Source organism: Dendronephthya gigantea, unplaced genomic scaffold (genome assembly GCF_004324835.1).
Source record: "Dendronephthya gigantea isolate DGI-Jeju-01 unplaced genomic scaffold, DenGig_1.0 000009F, whole genome shotgun sequence".
NCBI lineage: Eukaryota > Metazoa > Cnidaria > Anthozoa > Malacalcyonacea > Nephtheidae > Dendronephthya > Dendronephthya gigantea.
In genome coordinates this window covers 3,005,234-3,028,258 of record NW_021163019.1, presented here as the reverse complement: position 1 = coordinate 3,028,258, position 23,025 = coordinate 3,005,234, and the positions used below count along the sequence as shown (strand labels likewise).

At 38.4% G+C, this 23,025-nt stretch overlaps 3 protein-coding genes across 3 annotated transcripts; 1 reads left to right on the top strand and 2 right to left on the bottom strand.

Moving 5' to 3' along the window:
* Positions 1–1,695: 1,695 nt before the first annotated feature.
* Positions 1,696–13,912, top strand: LOC114517517. Its single transcript, XM_028537276.1, has 27 exons — positions 1,696–2,422; positions 3,059–3,226; positions 3,494–3,787; positions 3,906–4,061; positions 4,227–4,515; positions 4,749–4,909; positions 5,123–5,335; positions 5,474–6,013; positions 6,150–6,266; positions 6,392–6,657; positions 6,967–7,087; positions 7,214–7,330; positions 7,428–7,991; positions 8,233–8,375; positions 8,480–8,538; positions 8,623–8,753; positions 8,843–9,121; positions 9,537–9,836; positions 10,130–10,474; positions 10,639–10,929; positions 11,013–11,312; positions 11,524–11,823; positions 12,004–12,306; positions 12,569–12,874; positions 12,997–13,287; positions 13,377–13,657; positions 13,733–13,912. The coding sequence occupies exons 2-27, from the start codon at positions 3,124–3,126 to the stop codon at positions 13,808–13,810; spliced, it is 6,348 nt and encodes a 2,115-aa protein (XP_028393077.1). The 5' UTR covers positions 1,696–2,422; positions 3,059–3,123; the 3' UTR covers positions 13,811–13,912.
* Positions 13,913–18,311: 4,399 nt separating this feature from the next.
* LOC114517518 (neurexin-4-like) lies at positions 18,312–18,881 on the bottom strand. The gene has a single exon (XM_028537277.1). It carries the CDS (start codon positions 18,864–18,866, stop codon positions 18,387–18,389), a length of 480 nt encoding a protein of 159 aa, XP_028393078.1. The 5' UTR covers positions 18,867–18,881; the 3' UTR covers positions 18,312–18,386.
* A 183-nt stretch (positions 18,882–19,064) lies between these two features.
* Positions 19,065–22,988, bottom strand: LOC114517654. Its single transcript, XM_028537439.1, has 11 exons — positions 22,501–22,988; positions 21,782–21,899; positions 21,437–21,558; positions 21,030–21,238; positions 20,778–20,964; positions 20,543–20,640; positions 20,350–20,422; positions 20,023–20,247; positions 19,825–19,866; positions 19,545–19,679; positions 19,065–19,157 (listed from the first exon to the last, which is right to left on the bottom strand). Exons 1-11 carry the CDS (start codon positions 22,576–22,578, stop codon positions 19,065–19,067), a joined length of 1,380 nt encoding a protein of 459 aa, XP_028393240.1. The 5' UTR covers positions 22,579–22,988.
* Between the last annotated feature and the right edge of the window lie 37 nt (positions 22,989–23,025).

The window sequence follows — 23,025 nt, the reverse complement described above, 5'->3', positions numbered from 1 at the left end:
CTGGTGCACAACACGAAATAAACGAAATGCGAAAGACGAATTAAGCGCGTTAAGGTCGGTGGAGTGTAAATTTTATAGCTTTAAATCGTTTGAGTAACTAACTTCAGCTTTACATGTAGTACATTAGTCTATTTCTAGTCCTAACCTAAGTTAGTTAGTACACTCCTGTGTTTAAGACTTTGTGTTGTATCTCAGCTCGGAAACTGTCGTCGGGGATTCGTATTTGATGAGAACTTCTCAGCATTCGATTGTCGTACGAACTCGATTCTTTCACTTTCCATCCAATTTCACCTGCCCATGAAGTTCTTCTGCGCGGGAACGGAATATGAGAAATACCGCCAGCATTGCAAATATGATCGACAGATATCGAGCCCCTTTCGGTCGCACGATTGTTCCCGACATAACTCGGGTCTAATCGTTTGACCTTCGCGAATTCCGTGGCGTCGTCGGGCCCCGACAACACACAATTACCGGTCGCTTGGCTACTGCACGCCATCCTTAGATGTGACTAGTGATCTGTGTAAACAAGTCCGCCTGTATAAGACCACGGAAAATGCTCTTAGCTAAACCTATGAAACATATCGATTTTTATGAATTTCTTTAAAAATACTGTCGAAAAATGACCATATTTCCCCCTGTAGTACGTGAATTCAGCTTTTCCACTGAGAAACCTTGATCTTTCCAATTTTAGGCAGAGGAAAATATCCCGTTTTGGACATTGCTTCCAACCATCATGTTTAGGAAAGTATATCAATTTTATTGTGTGAGAACAGTTATTTAAACAAGTCGTTAAATTAAAAAGATCAAGGTTTTATCCTAAGCATTTTACGCCTGGCTCTGGGATGAACCTCATCGCAATGTCACTTCATGGTCTGATGTCTTGAAATACCTGCACGGCATATGGCGTACAGTGTTTCCTATAGTAACTAAAAATATGATAGCCTTTGAACAACTGTGCATAGACCAAATATAGGCAAAAAAACTTAACAATTTTATCACATTTGATGCATGTTTTGAAAGCATCGCAGTGCCGTATTTCGCTTTGCACAAAAATACGTCCTCAACGATATTCACACTTTTTTTTAAGTACATCTTTAATCAGTTGGACCGCATATATTTACTCCTGTCGCTGCATTTAGTCTAGATCTGTATATATTTGCACAACAGTTCGTGTCACTTACCTTTAACACAATATCAGATAGCCATGCATATAGGACATGTAAATTCATTCACCTTATTACAGAAATTAATTTCAACGTTTTGTATATTTATTTTTGCTATCGTTGCTAGGGATACATGTATATATAGCGCTGTATTCTCGTGCATGTGTTCCGCTATATTCTTGCATGTTTTTTTTTGCTCGGCAGGTTGTCGATAAATAATTAAATAGATAAAATTACGGCTGAAAATTTCAATGTGTTCCTTAGACTTGAATATCCTAACAATTATGCTCATCAAATATTGATAATGCAACATTATTATTTCTTAATATATTAAGCTTTTAGCCATATAGTAGGTTATGTTCATTTAAAAGAAATGCTGTGTGTATATTTCTTAAATGAATGTAATTCAAATATATATATACACGTTGACAAGTGTTCCACATGTTCAAACCTACACTCAAATATATTGACTGGTTTTATAGACATTTCGGCTCACTTGTAACTTCTATAACACATAAATTTGAAGCTCTGCGCACTTAAAGCTATATATCACACAAACGAGAGGTATATGCATCTACAAGCACTTGTATTTTTTTAAAATCAGCAAGGAAACATTTAGATTCAATGAAAGCACACTAGAGCGAGGTGTTGGTAGTTGCGAAAGCTTCAAGCTTATGTATATATAGCTACATAAACAATCTCCTTTTAGTGTGGCTATCTGTCAATTGCACATTTTCTTCAACCACATTGCAATATGGCGTTTGAGCACAAAATATGAAGTTCGAGCGTTTTATTTCATGTCGAAAATCTCAGCATTTTATTGCCATGTGTAGGAGCGCAGAATAATACTCCTCTCCAGTTAACGATAAAATTTCAATAATTTTAACCTTTTCATTTATGTAGGAAAGATAAATAGATTATGAGAAATGTGGTAGGGTAAATAAGTGTATAAATACAACTATATAACATTGCCTCATGACATACATTTCTGTCTAATTTTGAGAGCTTTATTCTTTGTTCTTTCTTCCCTTTCGGTGTATATCTTCTGCGAAAAACTTATTCAAACTCAGCTTTTCTATGATTACAATTATAATTTTGTCAATTCATCTTTATTAAGACCCCTAAACAGCTGTTTTTTATGAACCAACTAAGACCCACGTGAAGCATACTTGTTTATTCTTTTCAGTTATGTCCGCATCAGGGCAACTCTGCCTGTGATGAAGAACGGTGTGACGATCAGCATTTGCACTTCTCTTTTGGTAAGAAGATTAAAATTTTCTTGTAAAATTGTTAATTTTTCGCAAATCAAAATGTAGTTTCGCTATGCCCGGGCTTAAGGCATACATTGTCACGCTGTGTTATGTGTCATTAATATGGAGACGGTTATTTTCATAAGTTAAACGTTTTCATAAGAGTCGTTCAGTGCATGCTCTATATATTGTTTCCCCCCGCGCAAATTCAAATTTTAAGGATCCATATAGGTCCTAAAAATGACAGAAATCAATATAGATGCGCTTGTAACCAATATTTTGTCAAATATTGCAATTTTATCCACAGTGAATTTTCACCGGGGTCTATCCGGCTCAATTTAAAGTTAAGTGGATTCCGTTTTGGTTAAAATGAATCGCTTAAGTGCATGTGTACAAGGTTTCGTCTTCAGATTTTACGTCCACTTCCCTAGCAACGGCTTTTGCATTAGCTACCTGCATTTTCAACAAGCAAACTTCAATAGGCCGCTTGCCTAAAAAGAGATATTTTATGACATTTCCGATGCCATTTGCACATATAGTGCTAAAAATAATCACGAACAAAAAAATTAATTTTCACCTCACACATATGGCTATATTACAATAATTTGTTGCTTTTACCAAGCAGAGAACCTTTTCTGCCTTTAGATCGCTCAAAACCACATCTGGATCTTGCGTGATCAATACAAATTCCTTGAAAAACTCGTCAAGAAATGGGCAGTAAGCGCCTTATCTGCGTCTTCTTCCAGGCTTTCATATGCAGTATCCTGTCATTGCAAGAACAGCCGGTGAACTTGAGTCGTTTTGAAGATAAAGGTAATGATGATGAACTGCGATGAACACGCATAATTACACGAGAAGTATATACCTTGGAAAGACGTGACATTTAAGCGTATGTTGTGTTGTTGACCATGCAGTCTGGGATGTATCACGAAGCACTGAGAAAATTATTAGCCTGCATTTGATATTATATTGTAGTCAATTTAAGTGGAGAAACCACCCTCGGGGCTCTCTATACTAGAAGCTAGGGGCATTTAAGCTTGCGACACGCACACATGTGTGAATTTTGTCATTTTATTGCAGTGGTAAAGATTTCATTCAAAGACCATGTGAAGAATTATACAGAAACTCGTTTATTGACATGGAGTTTAAAGACAGCTTTTAATCAAACTTTGGTTGATAACAGAGAGGGTAGAATGTACATTGCATTAGAACCTACGAAAGCTGCGATGTTTCGTTTGCTTTTGCCTGGACTTCATCGCAATTCGAGCTCGGAAATAGTCTCCTTTCAACTATTCGGTCATCCAGAAGCCTTCCTACGCCAGCGCCCTGATGGATGGCTATATTTGGATAGAAGGAACGAAAGTTTGGAGTTCAGTATGTACATGTCATTGAGTGTTGTGAGGGTTCTTGTGAAAAATTACTATTATACACGCGTCGAAATCTTGCCGTGTAGCTATGAAAAGTAATAATCTGATGACCCTTTATATTTTAGACATGTCTGCATCGTTCGAAGTGTTGAAGTCCAACTATTCCCAGTTCATCCGTTTGAACTCAATCACTCATCCTGGGCAAATTACAGTCGATTATAATTCATATCGCTTGTTTATGTCACCCAATGGAAGCAAATTTCAAATTGATCTTTCTTCAGGTGATTGGCCCGTGATCTTTAACAACTGCATTAATATTATCATTATGCTTCTAAAATGAATTTGAAAACTGCCCATTTTCAAACCAGCTGTGGGTATATTTATATTTTGGGTATTAGTTGTGAAAAGCCATTAGAGTAAAGTGCTTTACATCAATTTGTTTATAGACGATGTTGAAGACGACAATGGATTTACATTGCGTAGATGGCTCGTTCCCATTGGCTCTTCGCCTGAGACACGGTTTATACCCAATCCTCTAAATTACGCGGTCAAAATTGCGAACATCCTCCCCTACAAACTGAGCACAGTACCAGGTACATTTTATCGAATTCAAGGATATTGGCGACCATATTTTAATGGCGCGTTCACCTTCTCCTTGAGTTGTGATGTGCCGTGCAGGCTTATCCTTGAACAAGACAATCATACGGTCACGATATGCAGTAGTACAAATAAATGGTACGTCGTTAAATTTGAATATTATTTGTAGTATATTTAACATAGCTCTCTCGGTTTTAAGCTCATCTTCCTAGAGGTTTAGTAAGGATGACAAGAGGAAACCTAAACTGATTCTATTTGAATAGCTCTGTCAGTTCTAAGCTAATCTTCTTAGGAAAGGGTGATTTTGAATGTCAATAGTAAAATAAGTTTCTTCGGTTTAAAGTTGAGATTTCTGGTCGCATTTTCAACAGCAAACCAATGTCTCTACATGGAGGACCGACTTCTGCATATTACTATGTGGAATTAACGGTATTTTCCGAGAAACTGGCTGGGACTGTTAACATTGACATTATTGACGAGGACCAGGAAGTAGTGAAGTTTGCTCAGTTTAAGAAAATTGAGCGAACTAGAGGTAAAGTGACGTGTGATGTTCCTCTTTTTCTACGCTGAAAATTATCGTTATCGTAGGACTGCTTCATGAATTGTGCAGATCATAAAAGAAAGCATATTCTGATTGAGACAGTGAAATGATATAGAAGCTTTTTTTAGACTCTTGAACTTAGAATTTAAACTACCTTCGTGCAAATAAACCTTGTCCTTGTGCATCTTTTGTTCATTCTCTTAGAGTCACATCGTTGGATATTCAGTAAGTCTTGTAGTCTATCGTGCTTGGATGAACTGCAACTTTCCTCTCTTGAAAGAAATAATGAAGATGAGAAATTGAGAGCAAACCATCTTATTTTAAATCGCGAACATTTCATACCTGGCAATGATAATGGTTTTTCTATTGGATTTTGGTTCAGTAAACTTTACAATCTGTCAACAAATGGTAAAAAGGGTAAGTATACATAGATTTGTGACCATGTTCTTAAAGACTCTGGTTTTAAAAATTGGTGTTCCTATAATATCAAGCTAACTGGAAAACGTCGTCTTTATTTACATATGTTCACGTTTTCAAACTGTTTTCTATTTTCAGAAATATTATCTTATGGTTCGGACTTCCGTGTTTGGTTTAATTCTACATCTTCTGACCCCGCTTTGGTTAATTTCACGAATTTTATGTTTGATATCGGTGGAAAACGTTTCGTCATTTCAACTTCGCGTGAAATCGTTCACATTGTGTTTACATATTCACACAGAAATAGATCGCGTTGTTATATAAATGGCGAATACGTGAAATGGGATGGCTATTCTAATCTCCTTCCTTCTGTCAGTCCTTCTTCCAATCATTCTGTCAGTTCTTCTTCCAATCATTCTGTCAGTTCATCTTCCAATCATTCTGTCAGTTCGTCTTCCATTCATCCTCTCAGTGCTTCTCATTATTCCCTCATTTCTTCTTCCAGTCATTCTGTCAGTCCTTCAAATCATTCTTCGAGTCCCTCTCCCGAAGACTTTCTTCCCGAAATGGAGAGATTGTTCTCCGTTTCAACTCCTTTTAATGAATACTTTAATCTCTCCGAGTTATTTTTATGGTCAAGTGAAATGACAACCGAACAAGTTCTTGAAGAATATCAGGGTAATTATTCTGTCCATGTTCATTGTTATATTGAGTTTAATATTGAGTTGTCTATCCTTTCTTTTTTCTTCGTAACGTTTATATCCCCCTTTGCTGTTCTTTTACGTAATTCCAAATCCTGTATATTTATTTTCAGTTTCGTGTAACGTTAATCTTTCAACTTGTCGCTGGAAAAATTCTCGTCACTTTCCCAATCAATGGCTGTTTTATATTGCAACCTCGTCCTATCCCTTTACTGGTCTACAATTCACAGGTGAGATTTTATGAATATCAGCAGGACCGAGTGTTCTCACAATTTCGATTAAGCCCTTTGCTTCCCTGGGAAACTATCTCGACCAAATCATCCAACCAAACTGAGATACAATCTATTTGTTTCAGGCAACTATTTCTACATAGACGGTTCCACAATGGATTACAACGCGTCTGCGATTCTACTCTCACCAAAAATCGTGTCAGGCTACCAGTGTTTAAGTTTTCAATACTTTATGTACGGTATGGGAATTGGTCGGTTATCTGTGTACGTGGAACAGGAACGACGCTGTGATATTTACTGGTCCTTGGCCGGGCAACAACAGGAAAGGGATTCACATTGGAAAAAAGCAACAGTGAGCCTTCCTTTCCTTGAGAAAGATGCCTGGAGAAAGGTATCGTGATACCTTTAATCGATTGTATCTTTTGTTATTCATTCCGAAACCAGTTCAGTTATAAGAACTATAGCTTCGACTTGAATTTGAAACGCAAATAAAGTATATTTCAAATAATTTTAAGTTGCTTCAACAAGATTACTATGAATTTCCATTTGACAACAATTCCAGTCCTGCGTATTTGGATGATATCTTCTGCTAAGGTTTGACCCCAAAGTCCAACACCTCCATGCTGACTCTAACCAACACACCTCAAAGACCTTCGCTGTTCTCGTCTTTGCCTCTCATAACTTCCACTTTCTCCTGCAGATTTCATTCCATGCTGTACGCGGCGAGAACTTCCGCAGTGACATCGCAATATTTGATATGAAATTACATGCAGAAAGCTGTCAAACTTCTCCACAAAATGCTTGGCCTGGTTGGAGCAATGGTAGATAGAGTTTACACTCATCTTTTTGTACAGTAGATGCATGTCTCTGCTCAGGTTGATAGTTATGTTGATATGCCATGCAGGTTGATACCTTTTATAATGAAATTTATTTCCACCCTTTTATAGCGAGTTGTCCAAATCCCTGTCCACCTGGCATCCCGTGTATAAAATCTTTCAGAGACAACCGATCGTGCTTATGTGATACAAGGCTGGCGAATTTTGTTAATCAATTTTGCTTAAATGGTATGTCGTTACTTCTTAAATGTTACTTCGAGGTTGATTCTTCTCCTTAAAGTAATATTTCAATTTTAATCTAGTTCGTTCCGTCTCGTTTGTGTAGATATAGAGAATTCTCTCTACCGAAATGCTTTGTACTACTGGTCAATGGACGACGTCCTGGCGAGAAACTCATCCTCATCCTCAGAAGGAGATATCCAACAAAACCTTGTCACCGGTGTTGCCAACAAAGCCGTTGAATTTAAAACGGAATGGAGTCAAAATATATCGACTCTAAAAAATTTTTCTGTGTCGATGTGGGTGAAAATAACTCGTCCAATGATCGTTTTCAAAATTTCCCGCCTTTGTGTGACTTATGATAATATTTCTGGTCTACTTGAGATAAATATCACCCACCACAATCAGACGTGCCGTCATCGTGTAGAGTATGAATGGCCTTGGGGTATCTTTGTTTATTTAACCATTGTTGCTGAACATAACAACCCTAAAATTTCCCTGTTTAAAAATGGTGAATTACAGACTCGTCGATCTAGTTCTGGTTGTTGTAGCAGCGAAGTGGTCGTAGACGAAAATATTCGCTTATTTCCAGGGAATACGTTTGATGATGTTAGCGTGTGGTCAACTATGCTGTCCCAGGAAAATATCACCGAGATCTATAAAAGATATGGTAAGAAATAAAACAGTGTAAGTTAGGGCAATGTAAGTGCAATGTATGGTTAGGGCTATGTATATGTAGAAAAGGAGAGAACTAGAGTGCCAAAATATCACCTATTCGAGAATCCGACTTGCAAAGAGCAAATTAAAGGTCGGTTCAATTCCCACTGTAGTCAAGCTTGATGGTGACTCAGGATAGTACCATCACAATATTGATTCACCTGGGTCCACACTCATTTATGTATTTATTTCAGGGCAATACAAAACAATTGAGGGGGAATACAAACCTCAACCTATCATCTTCAAGATGGATGGATTTTGGACGGAGTCAGTTAAGAATGCAAGAAATAAAGACAGTGTACTCAACGAAAATTATCAGCGAAAACTTTATGACATGGTTTGTTTTGTATATTTTTTTGAAATGATCTTAACCACGTTTGTTAGTTTATACATGCAGTTTGTTAGCCAAAATGTCATTCGTGTAAAAATCTCTTTATCCAGCTGAAATTCACCTGCAAGCAATCTGTTTCGGATATTACTGTATCTACTGGCATCAATTCGTAAGTTATATCCATGTTTTTGTGAATTCCTAAAAGATGCAGTGGTTCTTTCTCACAATATCTTTGTACAATTTTCTGCGATAGAACTGCAAGCATCACCGTATTCATGTCTTCAACGGCCGTTTGGAGACAAGATTGGCTGAGCTGGTGTGTGTTGTTGGCAGAGAAAAGATTTGCAGATGTCATAATGGACTACAATGTTACCTCAAGATACGGTATGTTTGTTTTCCCAGCCTGAGTTGAAAAGAAGAACTCGCTGAGTGAAAAGATTACCTGAAAGATGTACTTATTTTATTTTTACCAGTAAGTGATAAACCGCCATTCAATTTAAAAGTGCAAAGCAGCACTGCTCATTCAGTGAATTTACGCTGGGAGTTTATGATGGAGGAGAAACTGTCCCCTTTCCGTGGATTCATAGTAGCAGTTTACCGCCGACGGTGGTCATATTTATTCACAACAGCTAATGAAGTCGAGGTGGTTGGCTTGAATCCAAATACGTTATACGAAATACGAGTTATTCCTCAGCATCTGGTTGGGATGGGTTTTATTAGTAAATACTTTGCTGTAACAACAAATGAATCAGGTAAACGTCACATATGATGACAACATGCTATCATTAATACACAAGCATTGTCTTTATTCTCGAGAGAAGACTAGATTTTCTTAAATGAAGTATCACACACTATATTTTCATTTACTGGTGGAAATATTGGCTGACAGAATGCTGTATGAAAAAGCATTTCTCGAGCCCCCGATTCAACGTGCGGATCTCCGGGGGGGGGGGTTAAGTCGCCGTTCCAATGTTTTCTGTTCGGGGAGAGGAGTCTACGTTTTACCATTACACGGAAACAGATGAATTGAACTGCATCTTTCATTTTCACTGCTTTGCGTTCAAGTGCAAGTCGTTCTTAGGATGTTCATCATTTTCTTGCATGGTTACACCAAGAGGTTCTTCCCAAGTACATGTATCAACACAATATTCTGTCGTTATATTTTAGTTCCGACTATGCCGCCTGCATACTTGTATGCGAAAGCTCTGTCTTCGTCACGTCTTATGATACAATGGGCATCTGTGAACAAACGGCACAGGAATGGAGTCATCACTGGCTACAATATTTTCATCGTCGACGAATCAAACGCTGCCCTCGAATATATAAAGATCTCCTCTGGTTCCACCTTTTCTTACGAGAAACACGACCTAAAACCGTATCATCTCTATAAGGTGAAAATATCTGCTATGACTAAAATTGGTCTCGGACCTTGGAGTGAGGCGACTGAGAGGAGAACACTACCTGGTGGTTAGTGATATATATTACACTCTTTTTGCGCTTTCAAACTGATTTTATATAAGTGAAAAGTCTAAACAGTTACTGACTGTTCAGGGGTCGGTTGTATAAAACTCTTTAACTACATTCTTTAACTACATTTTGCATCGTTAAATCCTACAGTTAAAAGTTATTAGTCTTTTATACAACTGGCCCCAGAACGGAGGTTCTATCAGCTGGCATAGCCTAATAAAATTTTTCACTTAGCAGCAATTGCCGAATGAAATTTCTCTATTTCATACAATAACTCAGTGTCATTCTTTTAGCTCCTTCCGCTTCACCTGCAAACTTCACAGGAGTGCCCCGAGATCATAAATCCATTTCATTCACTTGGCATGAAGTACCGAGCATTCATTGGAACTCGGCATCTATTAATTACACGATACGCTGTTGTGATAACGGGATCAAATGCACAAACAGGGATGAAAACCTAAGAATATGCTGCGTTCCCGTACAAGTGAAGTGTGTTATGCAAGATATTCCTGCTGGTCATTCGAGCTACAATTTGACAGGCCTGCGAAGGTGGACGTCTTACAACTGCTCTATTTCTGCTTCTAACGAGGCGGGTTTGGGTCCCCCTTCTTACTTGAAAGTGGCAACCATGAGACAAGGTAACGTGATTCGTTCTGTGCTATATGGTATGCTTGCCACTGGCAAAAGTACCCGCAAATTTTCACGGTTTTTTGGAAAAATATTTGGTTAACCTGCTTCAATAGTCTGGACATTGTGCTGTGCTCTTCAGTGACAAATCTTATGTTTCGTGATTCCGTTTTAGTTTACAAAAAATCCTTTTTAAATGTTACTGAAACGTCCGTCACTTTTCGGTCGATATTTCTTCGATGGACCTTCATACGTCCAGATGATCAGGACTCAAGCCTTTATTTACGATATCAATGTTTTCTTTGTTCCAAAAACCATTCTACGCGGCTTGATATTACGAAGCAGAAAAGCATAATCATTGATGATTTGATGGCGCACAAGGAACATCAGATATACGTCTATGAATTCTACGATGGGAAGATAAGAAACTGCAGTGTCACACTTGTTGTGAAAACAGCTGAGGATGGTAGGTTGTACTGACGTATTGTAAAGCCTTTGTACTCTCTTCCACTCTCGAGAAGTTTCACTTAGATGTTTCTATATATCTAGTACCCCCTCCGCCTCAAAACGTCACAGTACAGTCTGTATCTTCCACGGAAATCTTGCTACAGTGGTCGCGACCGCCATATGGTCATGACAGCGGTTACAGTGGTCTAATACTTGGTTATAATGTCGTTCTGGTTCATCTGGTGAGAAATATTTCGCACTACTTTCCGAACGTCACCGACAATAATTTCACGGGAAATAATTTAAAGAAATATCACAACTATTCATTGAGGGTCGCAGCTTTCACGACCGTTGGTGAGGGCAAGTTTAGCCCCTGGGTTCAAATTAGAACTTTAGAAGATGGTACGTACCATGTGTTTATTCTATGCTATGGTATCATAAGTCAGCTGTCAATTTTGTCGCAACGGTCACAACTTCATTCAGAAACATCAACTTCTTTTGTAACTCAATCTTGAAGCCACTTCATTAAAGTGACTTGAGTTGACACCGAGCAACTGACCGCTGAGTTCCGTAGAAGGCTGTGCGCTGACTCACGTTTTGTGTTCGGTTCTAGTTCCCTCAGCTGCCCCAAAAGATCTCAACGTTTCAGAAAGTGTTAACTCGTCTCTTCTGGTCACTTGGACACCCATACCAGAAGAACATAGGAATGGCGTCATTCTGGGTTATGATCTGATATTTTTGGACAAATTGATCGATCGTAATGAAACTGTGAGAATAAACGGTTCTAATCAGCTGGTGTTTGTGAAGAAGGGGCTGAAGAAGCATTATTATTATTTGATAACGATTGCTGGACGAACATCGATTGGTGTCAGCCGAGAAGCGAGTCAAGTGCAGATATCGAACATAGAAAATGGTTAGAATTTGTGAGAATGGTAGTCGTCAGGATTAGTATCATATATATCATACTGAGGAAATGACGGATATATTGCTTGCTCTTGTAGTGTGGTTATAGCGGTTTACACATTGAATTCGTACACATTAACATCAATCTTTCAACTTTTCTACCTTTCTTTCAAATATTTTTTCTTTATAGTACCTCCGCCCCCACCGCAGAACATCTCAATAATGGCTAACTCATCCACATCTCTCAAGATGACATGGTCCATTGTTATGCTGCAACACTTTCATCACATCCTTAAGAATTACGAGATCCGCCTGAAAGATGTCATTGAAAACACGACACAACGTTTCAAATCATTTTTTAATCAGAAAACATTCTTTTATTACACAAATGGGTTAAAGAAATACCACAATTATACCATGAGCCTCGCCGTGGAGTCTGAAGGTGGCATTAGCGAATTCAGTTCATGGGTTGACGCGAGAACACTGAGCGACAGTAAGATAAAAGATTTTCCACATTCTACAAAACGTCGGCACTGAGATTCGATGCATTTGTAGCTCTCTCTGTACTGGGTTCTTTATTTTGTCCAGTTTGAAATTTTGTGGCTGAGAAAACAAAGCTTCCTACTTTACAAATATGTCTGTAGGTTAGCTAAATTTGCAGAATATGGCCAGAAGATGCTGTTTTCTGATTCTTCCGCATTCCCTGTCAGATTGTAATATTGAGAAATATTTATTGAGGAATATCTTTTTTTTAGTTCCATGTGTTCCACCAAGGCACATCAATGTATCGTTATCGTTGCCATCATTGACTTATGAATTAACATGGTCGCCCTTAAACAACAACAATGAATGGTGCGGTGAACCCAGAGGATACCGTATATTATATGGAGTAAGAAACGCGTCCAAAATAAACTACACTGCAGCTTCTGTTTCACCGTTTACGAATACATTTCTCTTGCCAAAAAATCTGACACGTTTTGTCACGTATGTAACATCTGTGGCAGCATTCACGACTGTTGGTGAGGGGGCAAGTGTTTCCACAGCGATCTATATCAACGATGGTAAGTTGGGATCTTTTACTTTGTCCTTTGTAAGTACCTCAGGGATATGCGAGGTCCTTCAAAAGATCTACAGGAAGGTACTCTAATTATGATGCAGGAAGAAATATTCAATCTTGTTTTAGTTCCAACCATTGCTCCAGTTCTTTCCGTTGAAACCGTCAACTCTACGAGTCTAAGAGTTCAATGGTCGTCAATCTCATCGAAGAATGGTAAAGCTAACTTCTTCATAATACAAGCTCGTTGTCTTGGATGTCATGCAGAACAACGAAATTTTACGATTCCTCACATTTCCCGCCAAGTCGTACTGAATGGACTGAGAATCTACAGTAATTACAGCGTACAGATTGCTGCGTTAAACGAATTTGGACAAGGAAACTTTAGTCATCCTGTATTCGCCTTGACGGATGAGACTGGTAGGTCAAAACTCATTAGTTACTACATCTACTATAAGTGTCACTACATCTGAGTGAAATGAATGTTCTATGTTAACATTCTTCTTTAGTTCCTAAAAGAGCCCCAGAGAATGTGACTTACTTCAGCACGGCTCCCAACAATCTGACAGTTTATTGGTCAGCTCTAATGAACACGTGGGGAGAGATACGCTATTATCGTGTGTGTCTTTACCAGAATAACACTCTACTTCACAATACGACCACTCAGGATATTTACCTCGCGTTCACTGGATTAAAGAAAGACACGGAATACCTCTTTCGAGTTCAAGGCGCGACAAGCAAAGGCGAGGGTCCTGGGTCTGGCAACTCACAGGTCGAACTCTCCGTGGAGGTAAATTTAATCAGCATTTAATCAGCACTTCACTCATTAAAAATATTCTTTGAATCGCAAACTTTTTCTCTTAAGCCCCTGAGTTTTGTCCATCAAATGTTTCACTGTCCAATGTCACCGCGAGAGAGGTTCAGATCAAGTGGAAACCGTTGAATTCCGACCTAGTCCCAGGCGGTCTTGCTTCTTACGATATTTCCCACCGCATCAAGCGCAGGGGTTTTCCACGTGATGTCCATGTGAAAAACTCGCGTTCGAACAACACGTACTTTCTCCTAAAAGGACTGGAGGAGAGCGTGACACATTTCATATCTGTAAGGGCATATTTTCCTGGACCAATTGGGAGTTACAAGATCCCAGATTGTCTGGAATACAATGTAACCACAGAAGATGCCGGTGAGAAGAAATACTGGTTGTAATATAGTTGAAAGTTTAACATATTGGATGATAGATCTTAATGTAAAAATAGTATCTTCTTTGGTGGTGTTTCCTGGAAATCAGGGGAATTGTATTTAGTTCTGACCTCAGTTTTTACCACAGTTTGACCTTTAATCCTGTATGGCTTTCCTCGATTTCAAAGAACCCACTCTGTTAGCATTTACCTTAACTAACCTTTGGCACCTTAGTCAATCGAATCAATGAAAGGATATGAAACTTGTACAATAATATAATTTCATTTAGCGCCAGATGGTCCACCAGTCGGTCTCTACTTCTACGAAGATTCAGTGACTTCCACGAGAGTGACAATTAGTTGGTATCCGATACGGCCGGCGCATCTGAATGGAATATTACTGGGTTACCGGGTAAATTACACCGGGTCAAGTCGACATCCTAATTCAAGAGTCAAGAGAGACGTCGGTGGAAATGAAAATCGTGTGCACTTTGTTACTTTAGGACCCGAAAAAGACATTTACACTTTCGAAAACTTAATGAAGTTTGCAAGATATTCTGTGGTAATCGCTGGGTATAATGCTAATGGCGTCGGACCGTACAGTACAAGTCTGGAGATCTTGACTAATGAAGATGGTAAGTAAAGAAACATTTGCATCGTTAAATTAGCAAAATATTAAGAAATGATTTTTTTGATGAGATCTTGACTCTTGGAGATTGTAAGTAAAGAAACGTTTGCATCGTTAACTCAGCATAATATTAAGAAATGATTTTTTTTCGTTGTAGTACCATCTCGTGGACCGCCAAACGTTCGTTTCGAAAACCACGTTTCTCCAACCAGCTTGAAACTGCTTTGGGACCCGGTTCCCTGGGAATATCTACACGGCAATCTGACGGGTTATACTCTGAGGTTTAAGGCAGTCGAACAGGGGTTTGGGATTAAGATAGAAAGAGATTTACGAACGGAGCAAGTTGCTCCTCACGTGAACGAATTTGAGTTCCGAAATCTGGCCTCTTTCACTCGCTATGAGGTCAAAATCACCGCCAAGACTGTGAAAGGGGAAGGGAAGTCCAGCAAGCCTGCTTACGGAGGTCAGTTCATGTCGGTGATCTCAATAGAAACTGGAATGATTACTGCTCATAGAAAGCCAATATGGCGGCAATTTTCGTGTTTTTGAGACCATGAACAACTCATATTTTTTTTATTTCTCTTTAACATATTAATATTCCTTTATATATTACTCTATATATTCTCGTTATTTTTAGTTCTTTTACCCATAGTATTACTAAACAACTTATTCATTTGTAAAATTATAATGATTTCTTTCTAATCCTTTTCGAAAAATAAAAACTGCAAAACCATAGGAAAAGACTAATTTCCGGTTCATTTCCAAGATACTGTGTAATCACTGCCGAAACTTGTCGCCTGAAGATGGCCTGTTAGCAGGCAGCATTTCTGACTAACCCTCCCTAAATTTCAGACACCTGCAGATGCCACGAGAACATTTCTACGAACTGGTGGAATATAAAACCGTACATCAGTGTCACGGAGGACTTTAATATAACTGGAGTGTTCCCTGTTGTATTACGCAACATGATCAGCTCCTGTTGTCAGTCTTGTGTGTCGCACACAACAGATGTGGATTTTCGGGCAGGAAATAACCCGAAGAAGTCGATTGAGGACATGCGCAGGAAGGTGGGCGAAAACGACTTAAGTTTTCCCGTGTATGGTAGCTTCGACCAGGAAAAGCATGGTTCGTTGTACGGTTTTGTACCAGTAATACTTTCACCTGGCGAGGCGTACGTCGTTCATCGTGACCCAAAAAAGTCAAGCACGGATATATTGCTTGCTCTTGTACTCAGCTGTTGGCCAATTACTATATTATACTTGGTCTTCTCTTTACTGGCGGGGATTATCATATGGCTCTTGGTAAGTCGAATCTGTACCGAGATTGATTTTTCCCCCCCCCAAAAAAAACCCGCGATTCTTATCTTTCCTTATCTTTAGGAGTTAAGATCAAAAGCAGAGAGTTTTCCTCGTAGCTTTCTGTTTGGTACCTATCAGGGCATCTGGTGGGCGTTTATCACAGGCTCTACTGTCGGGTGAGATTACTTCATCTCCAATATCTTGATATACTTTGCCTAAATATGAATATTTTTCTCCTGCTAAGATCAAAGTTTAACAATATATTTTTGGCTAAATCAAACGACCGAAAGAAATACTTCCAGTATAGAAGGCTTGTTCGATGTTCACAATATTACTTTCCTTTCTAGAAAGGAACTAGACTAACTCTTTCATTCTCTACGATAATTTTCAGAGTATCAGTCATGTTTGTCTAAACTTTCTCTCTTCACAGCTACGGTGATCGACGTGCTACAACGTTTTGCGGGAGAATATTCACTATTGTCTGGGCATTGATTGGTCAAGTTCTCATGCTTATTCTCACAAGTCTAGTGGCTGGAAGTTTGACGACCTATTCTTTGAAGGTTGACCGCAGTTTGTATGGTAAACAGGTACGTGAATGCACTATACGCGACACAAAAGCTCGTTGGTATGTCATAGAAACTGGTCTTGTACAAAAATACAAACCTGCTGTGTTCTTCTGGTCGTCTAGATTGCTGTCATTCAGAATTCCTCTCAATACAATTTTGCAATTCGTCGTAATGCAAAAGTTGATAAAAGTGAGTTTTGCAGAAATATTGCATGTGACGAGTGAACAATATATGTGCTAACAAAATCTGTCAGATTTGCGAGCTTGTCAACAAATTACATTCTCTCATTATATCAATTTCCACTCTCAGTTTCACCCTATTTATAAATACCTCTTTGTTTCAATCGCTACGCTAAGACTGTCCCTAAACCATATCTTGGCTGGATGATATTTATTATACAAATACAAAACCACCTCTGCCTAAATTTTCAGAGATTTGCAACAACGTCCAAGACATGGTGTCGGCTTTGAGAGAAAAGGAGGTGGATGGACTCTTGGTCGACACGTACGTCGCTGGGGCAAGGAAGGAATTGTTCAGCAAATATTTCCGTATCCGAAGGATATTTGATCGTAAATCAGCATATGGTCTTGTCTTGGCCGGGGACGCTATGAAATTACAAAAATGTTTTAAAAAATTTATCTCACAAAATCGTGCAATAGTTTATGAAGAAATTCGAAAAGTAGTGGAAGCCATTGAGGTAGGAATATATCACTGATTCTTCTTGACTGTAAGAAACTGGAAGTGATATTACGAGCAGCACAGGTTGTTTTGATCGATAGCCAGGTGATAGTCACTGTTCTCCCTGAGTCCCTGTCGATATTGTAAGAAAAAGCCAGAATTACTTGGAAAAGCCACGGTTTTTAGTGGAGCATTTCATGAAGAGCTTTTAACGAGAATTACATTTTTCATCTTTTCATCTCATGCATTGCTTGGATGATGTCGCTAATGTTTCTCCAATATTTGCTTCACAGGAACCGAAAGTTACTGAATCCGTGAGCCGCTCAACTAAACTTATTGATCCTACTTCAGGTCATACAAATAAATCAATTATATACTCCATTGTGGTTCTGCTTGTTCTTGCTATCGCTTGTTTACTTTACGAAGTAAAACGTCGTCGAAAGAGAAGAAGAAAAGGTATATTGAAGTTTATTTTTTATACTGAAGATGAGAAAAGTATTTCTTGTTAGAGCCATTGTACTATAGAAGATATTTGACCCGAGGAATGGAGTTGTGGGTCTCCTATAAACACCACACTCCCCTCATCAAACCAATGCGTTTATGTTCTTTATTATATTAGTCGGGCCTCTCCATGAAATGAGAGAGTTGTGCGAAGACACTGACCGTGAGGTCAAGCAGCTCACTGGTAAACTGGAACGTCTTTGTTTGAGAATTCGACGAAAACACAAGCAAGAGTTATTCACTTTGAATAAAATGAAGAATTCGTATCTGGCAAAACATGCGAAAAGAAACTGGACCGAGTTAGACGATCTTCGTAAAGACAGAATGCGTAGAGAATAAGGTAGGGAGAATTTAACCGTGTTTTTTTTAGACTTCGTGTGCTTATACCACTTGAGCTAAAAGCTAGTATTCGCGACAAAATTGTCTAAAATTAACCACACACTTGGTTTTTATTCTACGACATGCTTAGACGATACAAAGACGATTTTTTAAGGCATATTTACGAAATGCTCTCTACTGATGTTTAAACATATTACTAATTTTGAGAATTGTTCGGTTTTCGACTCATATTTAAGTTATATCTTAAACTATTCTAATCTATTGTTTATGTACGCAAGCTTGTGTATACACGTTTAAGTTTATGAACTAGCATAAAAATGGCATATCCATTCTAACCCCAACAGCGCAATTTCCCCAGGGTATAGTACCCATACTCCACGCTGTGTCCAGTATCTCCAAATCTCAGTTCAGTAACAGGAAGTGTGTTCTTGTCTGTCAGGTATCCACTGTCTTCGCGCAATGTTTCGTCATTGATGTCACAATTACATTTTCTTCCACCTGCACAGCTGTTGGTCATTCCACAGGCACATTTTCCACTGTTGACTGCCGCTCCACCCCAGTAATTCATCTTTGAACCTTGACGTGACACCCACCAACCATCAAATGCCAACAACTTGCTAGCATGACATTCGTATTTTATAAACTGCTCACAATTTTTAGACTGTTTGATAATATCGACAATCTGTTCCATGGCAATATCATATTTAATCTTTCGCCTGTAGGAACCAGCTGGTTCATATCCGTTCACAAATGTTTTTGATTCACTGTCATGTCCAATCTCTGTCACACCAACACCATTCTTTGACGTCATATCGCAGTACACTTGAACCAATGGATTTAGTCCTTGAGGATTTATATAATATCTTCCACTGGAAGTTGACGGACGTTGTTTCAACAAAGCTGAGCAAGACGGTGGATGAAACTCGTCAACGCGACTCATAATAGCTGAAAGCATAACAGTTTTTTGTCGTTTAATGGTTGTTTGATATACTTCATGACAATGGTTTATTTATTGATCATTCGATTGTTTACCTTTATCTTGCTTTTTCAGCTTATCAATCATATTTTTCATTCTTTCCATTTGTTTTTTCAGTCCTTGAAACTTAAAAAAAACATGGAATGCTAACATGTATCTGCCGTGATGATTTCGACTCAGGATAAGATACACTTTAACGGTCCAGCAGTACTGCATAGATGGCGTTGCATTATTTTGAATTAAAAACTTTTACCAAACCCAAACTCATCTTCATCCAACAACGCCGAACATAAACTCGCTACCAGGGAGATCCTGGCTTGCATGGTTGCACCCAACATGGTGCACAAACGAACCTATCAATTAGGCATCTCATAGTCGCGGGATGACATTCCGTTTAGCATGAAGACTTTTCAGTCAAAGTAACTGCCAAATTCATTATTTACTGACAATTGTTGACAATGTTACTACTTCTTTATAACAATATTACTACAGGTACTCGTAGGTCATACCTACCTCTTTTTCAGTGCTCAATGCTTGCCAGTTTGACCCTTGATTGAAGTAAAGTTGTTTATCATCTTTTCGATACGAAACCAGACCTGGAACATCTGGAATCTTCTTCAAGCTTTCCTTGTCAGACACCGTTAATGTCTGAAGTAAAGAAACGTCTTCTTTTGTGACACATGCTCAGAAATACTTTGCATCAAATGGCAGACTGCATGTATTTGCAAGATAAGTGTAATGGCGGAGAGACTGGTGTGTAATGAAAACATAGAGTAATGAAATATTTACTTACACCTTCGTTTAGAGATGATTTAACACTTCCTGAGCAGGAACCCTAAAGTTTATTAAAATGCTATAGAGTTGAATACCAAAGATAATGAGATTTCGTTCTTGCTATTGCTAATATTGTGGATGGTTGTGAACGTTATGTTGTATTTGTTGTTGGTGCTATCCAGGTTGTTGGAGTTAAAATGACTCAAAATTATCCCACCTTTTGTGGAGTCCCTGTTACTGGATCAATAAAATGTTTCTCAGGGTGTCCTGTGGCATTTTTCACTACATACTCCATACATCTCTTCCACAAACGTTCAGGCACTCTAGTTCGCACCCAAAACCAAACGAAAGCTTTCTTCATCACTGTGCCACCATTCACTGCTGTACAAGCAGGACCACAGTAGTTTTGTCTTCCACCTTTGGGACCAAAACACGCACAGCACTACAAAAGAGATACTAGAATATAAATAAACGAAATTAGAACTCGGAGTTGCTACGAAAATATTGCTAAAGAGTGATATATTCCTCTCTAGAAAACAATTACCTTGCCACGATCACAACCAACAAAAGCGGTGGATTGATGATCCAATCCGGAAAATGAAGAAACGGCACTGTAGCTGAAGAATATTAAAAACGTTAAATTAAACTATTATGATTCTCGCTTTCGAATTAAATAGTTGAATTACATGTTTCATTGGTTTATGATTGGTTTTAAACAAAAGCTCGTAGTCCAATACCTGTAGCCACCAAAATTGTCGTATTTAAATTTAATAAATGTATTCAATATCGCGTAACCATCTTTGCACTTATGTCGAAGACAGTAATTCATCTTGCCCTAAAGTAAGAATGAAGGTGTTTGCGCAAAGCTTTGACAGGATCCATTAACTGGATTTTTTATGACAATTTTTCCAGCGCCGGTTCATAGGAATGGTAAATGAAGTTTGTTTCAAATTACATAAGCAGACAGTATACCCATCCCAATTTATTATGCGTGTGCGGCCCAAACTTTGAACACGTAAAGTTGTTAGTAAGAACGGATTGGTTCAGCAGATCTTTGACAAACTTGATGTTTCCAATTCCACCTTGCAGATAGGGACATCCGTTGTTCACATTAGAAAAAAGATTCCCAAACATTCTTCGGGGTTTAAGGCGATAAAACCTAGGAAAGACACCACTTTTTAGATATTTCATTTTGAAAATATTTCTCGAGTTTAGCTTTCTTACCAGTCTGCCTTCGTGTTTTCAAAACTGTTGTCAGCTGAAAACTGAACTCGAAAGTCCAGGACTTTTACATCACCGAGATCACTGGACCAATGTGGAGGTCCTTGTGGGTCGACGGGAAGAGAGTTTGATGGTACAGTCCAGGATACAGGATTATCTTTCATTCCAACTAACGCAAACCCCCCACCATCGGTATGAACATCACACCACACCTGTGTTATAAAGGACAAATTGCACATGCGCGGATTGCCTAACGATTATGATTTCTGATTCTGTATGAATGATAATTCTATGTGCCCCTTAGTTACTTCGTGTGGTAAAGGTTTTCCTCACTCACAAAAGGGTTTGGCAGGAATACGAGCCAGGATAAAGCAGCAAGCAGGTTACTTATCAGTCTTATCTTCACGTACCTTGTGGATTGTTCCGTTAGGTAGAAAAATCCAATAAAATCCATCTTTTGCCTGAGATAATTTTTCAACGATGCTAGAACAGTCCTGAGCTGGGTTGAATATTTCACCGAACGTTGAAGAGCCTGTTATCGGAGTTAAAAGAATCTAGCTTTACATTTCGCGAAAGAGAATTATTAATAAATCTGCATTTAAAGGGGTATAAACTCAAAAGCCATGACATAAGGTTTAAACAGGAAAGTTGAAAAGCTGGTTGTGGGGATTGCACGGATATTTAATATTACGATTTGCTCTGGGCTAACTCGTGCTAAGTACTTTCTTTAGTTATGAAGAGTTTCGTTTCTTTACCGTCAACAAATTTCCATTGTGGGACGCCTTTGATCTTTTCTGTGCAAATCAACAATTTCAGTTGTCCAGTTCTGTCCGTGTGGTTGAGATTTTGGCCTACGTTGCATCTCGAAAATCTCTGAAACAAAATTGTGGAGAGAATTTACCATACAAGTCTTTATAGACTGCGGTATTTTGCGTAAGGAATGAGAAATAGAAAATCAATTGTCATTTTAAGGTCAATGACGTACCTAAGAATCTCGTATGATTTGTTTTAAGTCATATTTGGTCAGGCACTTACTATTGCTGAAGGAAGTAATAACATAGGTAAACTTACGTACAGGATCATGAATAATTGTACCTTTACGGACACAAAGCCTCTGATGTAAATCAGCCACAATCTTTTAGCGACTTTAGCGCTTATTTTATATTGTTCTCTTATTCCGAGCAATTCCGAACATAGAATGCAAGCCTTCAGAAGAGAGGTCATTGACGGCCCACTATGACGCGTATTGTAATGCATGATAAAATCACACTGTGCAATATAGCTGCAGGAAAATTATTTGATATAAAATTTGACTAAGAAAACTTTGTGCTTTGTGTACAAAAGTAGAAAAATTACAAATTAGGTGTCATAACATTATTATGATAATTTTTGTTACGGAAAGACTATTCCTTTGATATAGAATAATTAGACGCATGATAGTTATCTTGTAAGTTGTAACAACTTAGTATTGTACCTTTTTGCTTTTTGACAGACCAGAAGCCAAACAGACAGAGAAAATAAAGATTTTCAGTAAAACTATGGTGAACATCATTTTGTCTTATGAATGTCCTTCCTTCAGCTTCTGAACACTAAATGATTGTCTGGGTCTATTGTATCATGTTTACATGCACCTCCTGATATGAATTTGAGTAAAAACAGCTAGGGATTTACCACCAATTATAAGACTTGTCAATGTTCTTCCTTCAGCTCCTGAACACATGATGTCTGGGTCTATTGTATCCTGTTTACATGCACCTCCTGATATGTTCTGGTTGGTATTAATTTGAGTAAGAACAGCTAGAGATTTACCATCAATTATAAGACTTGTCATATTGAAAGCTTGAAGCCGATCAAAGTTCCTTCCTTCAGCTCCTGAACACATAATGATTATCTGGGTCTATTGTATTCAGTATCTACTTCCTGACAGCTTCTGGTTGGCATGAATTTGAGTAAAAACAGGGATTTACCAAAGGCCAAAGCCTTTGAAAAAAATATTGAT

Coding starts and splice junctions, on each gene's coding strand:
- LOC114517654 (XM_028537439.1), bottom strand. CDS start 22,578: ATGATGTTCACCATAGTTTTACTGAAAATCTTTATTTTCTCTGTCTGT. Junction 21,900..22,500: donor GTCTGTCAAAAAGCAAAAAG/GTACAATACTAA, acceptor ATTTTGTTTCAG/AGATTTTCGAGATGCAACGT. Junction 19,680..19,824: donor AATCATCTCTAAACGAAGGT/GTAAGTAAATAT, acceptor TCTTTACTTCAG/ACATTAACGGTGTCTGACAA.
- LOC114517517 (XM_028537276.1), top strand. CDS start 3,124: ATGGGCAGTAAGCGCCTTATCTGCGTCTTCTTCCAGGCTTTCATATGC. Junction 6,658..6,966: donor AGAAAGATGCCTGGAGAAAG/GTATCGTGATAC, acceptor TTTCTCCTGCAG/ATTTCATTCCATGCTGTACG. Junction 11,824..12,003: donor GATATCGAACATAGAAAATG/GTTAGAATTTGT, acceptor TTTTCTTTATAG/TACCTCCGCCCCCACCGCAG.
- LOC114517518 (XM_028537277.1), bottom strand. CDS start 18,866: ATGACGTCAAAGAATGGTGTTGGTGTGACAGAGATTGGACATGACAGT.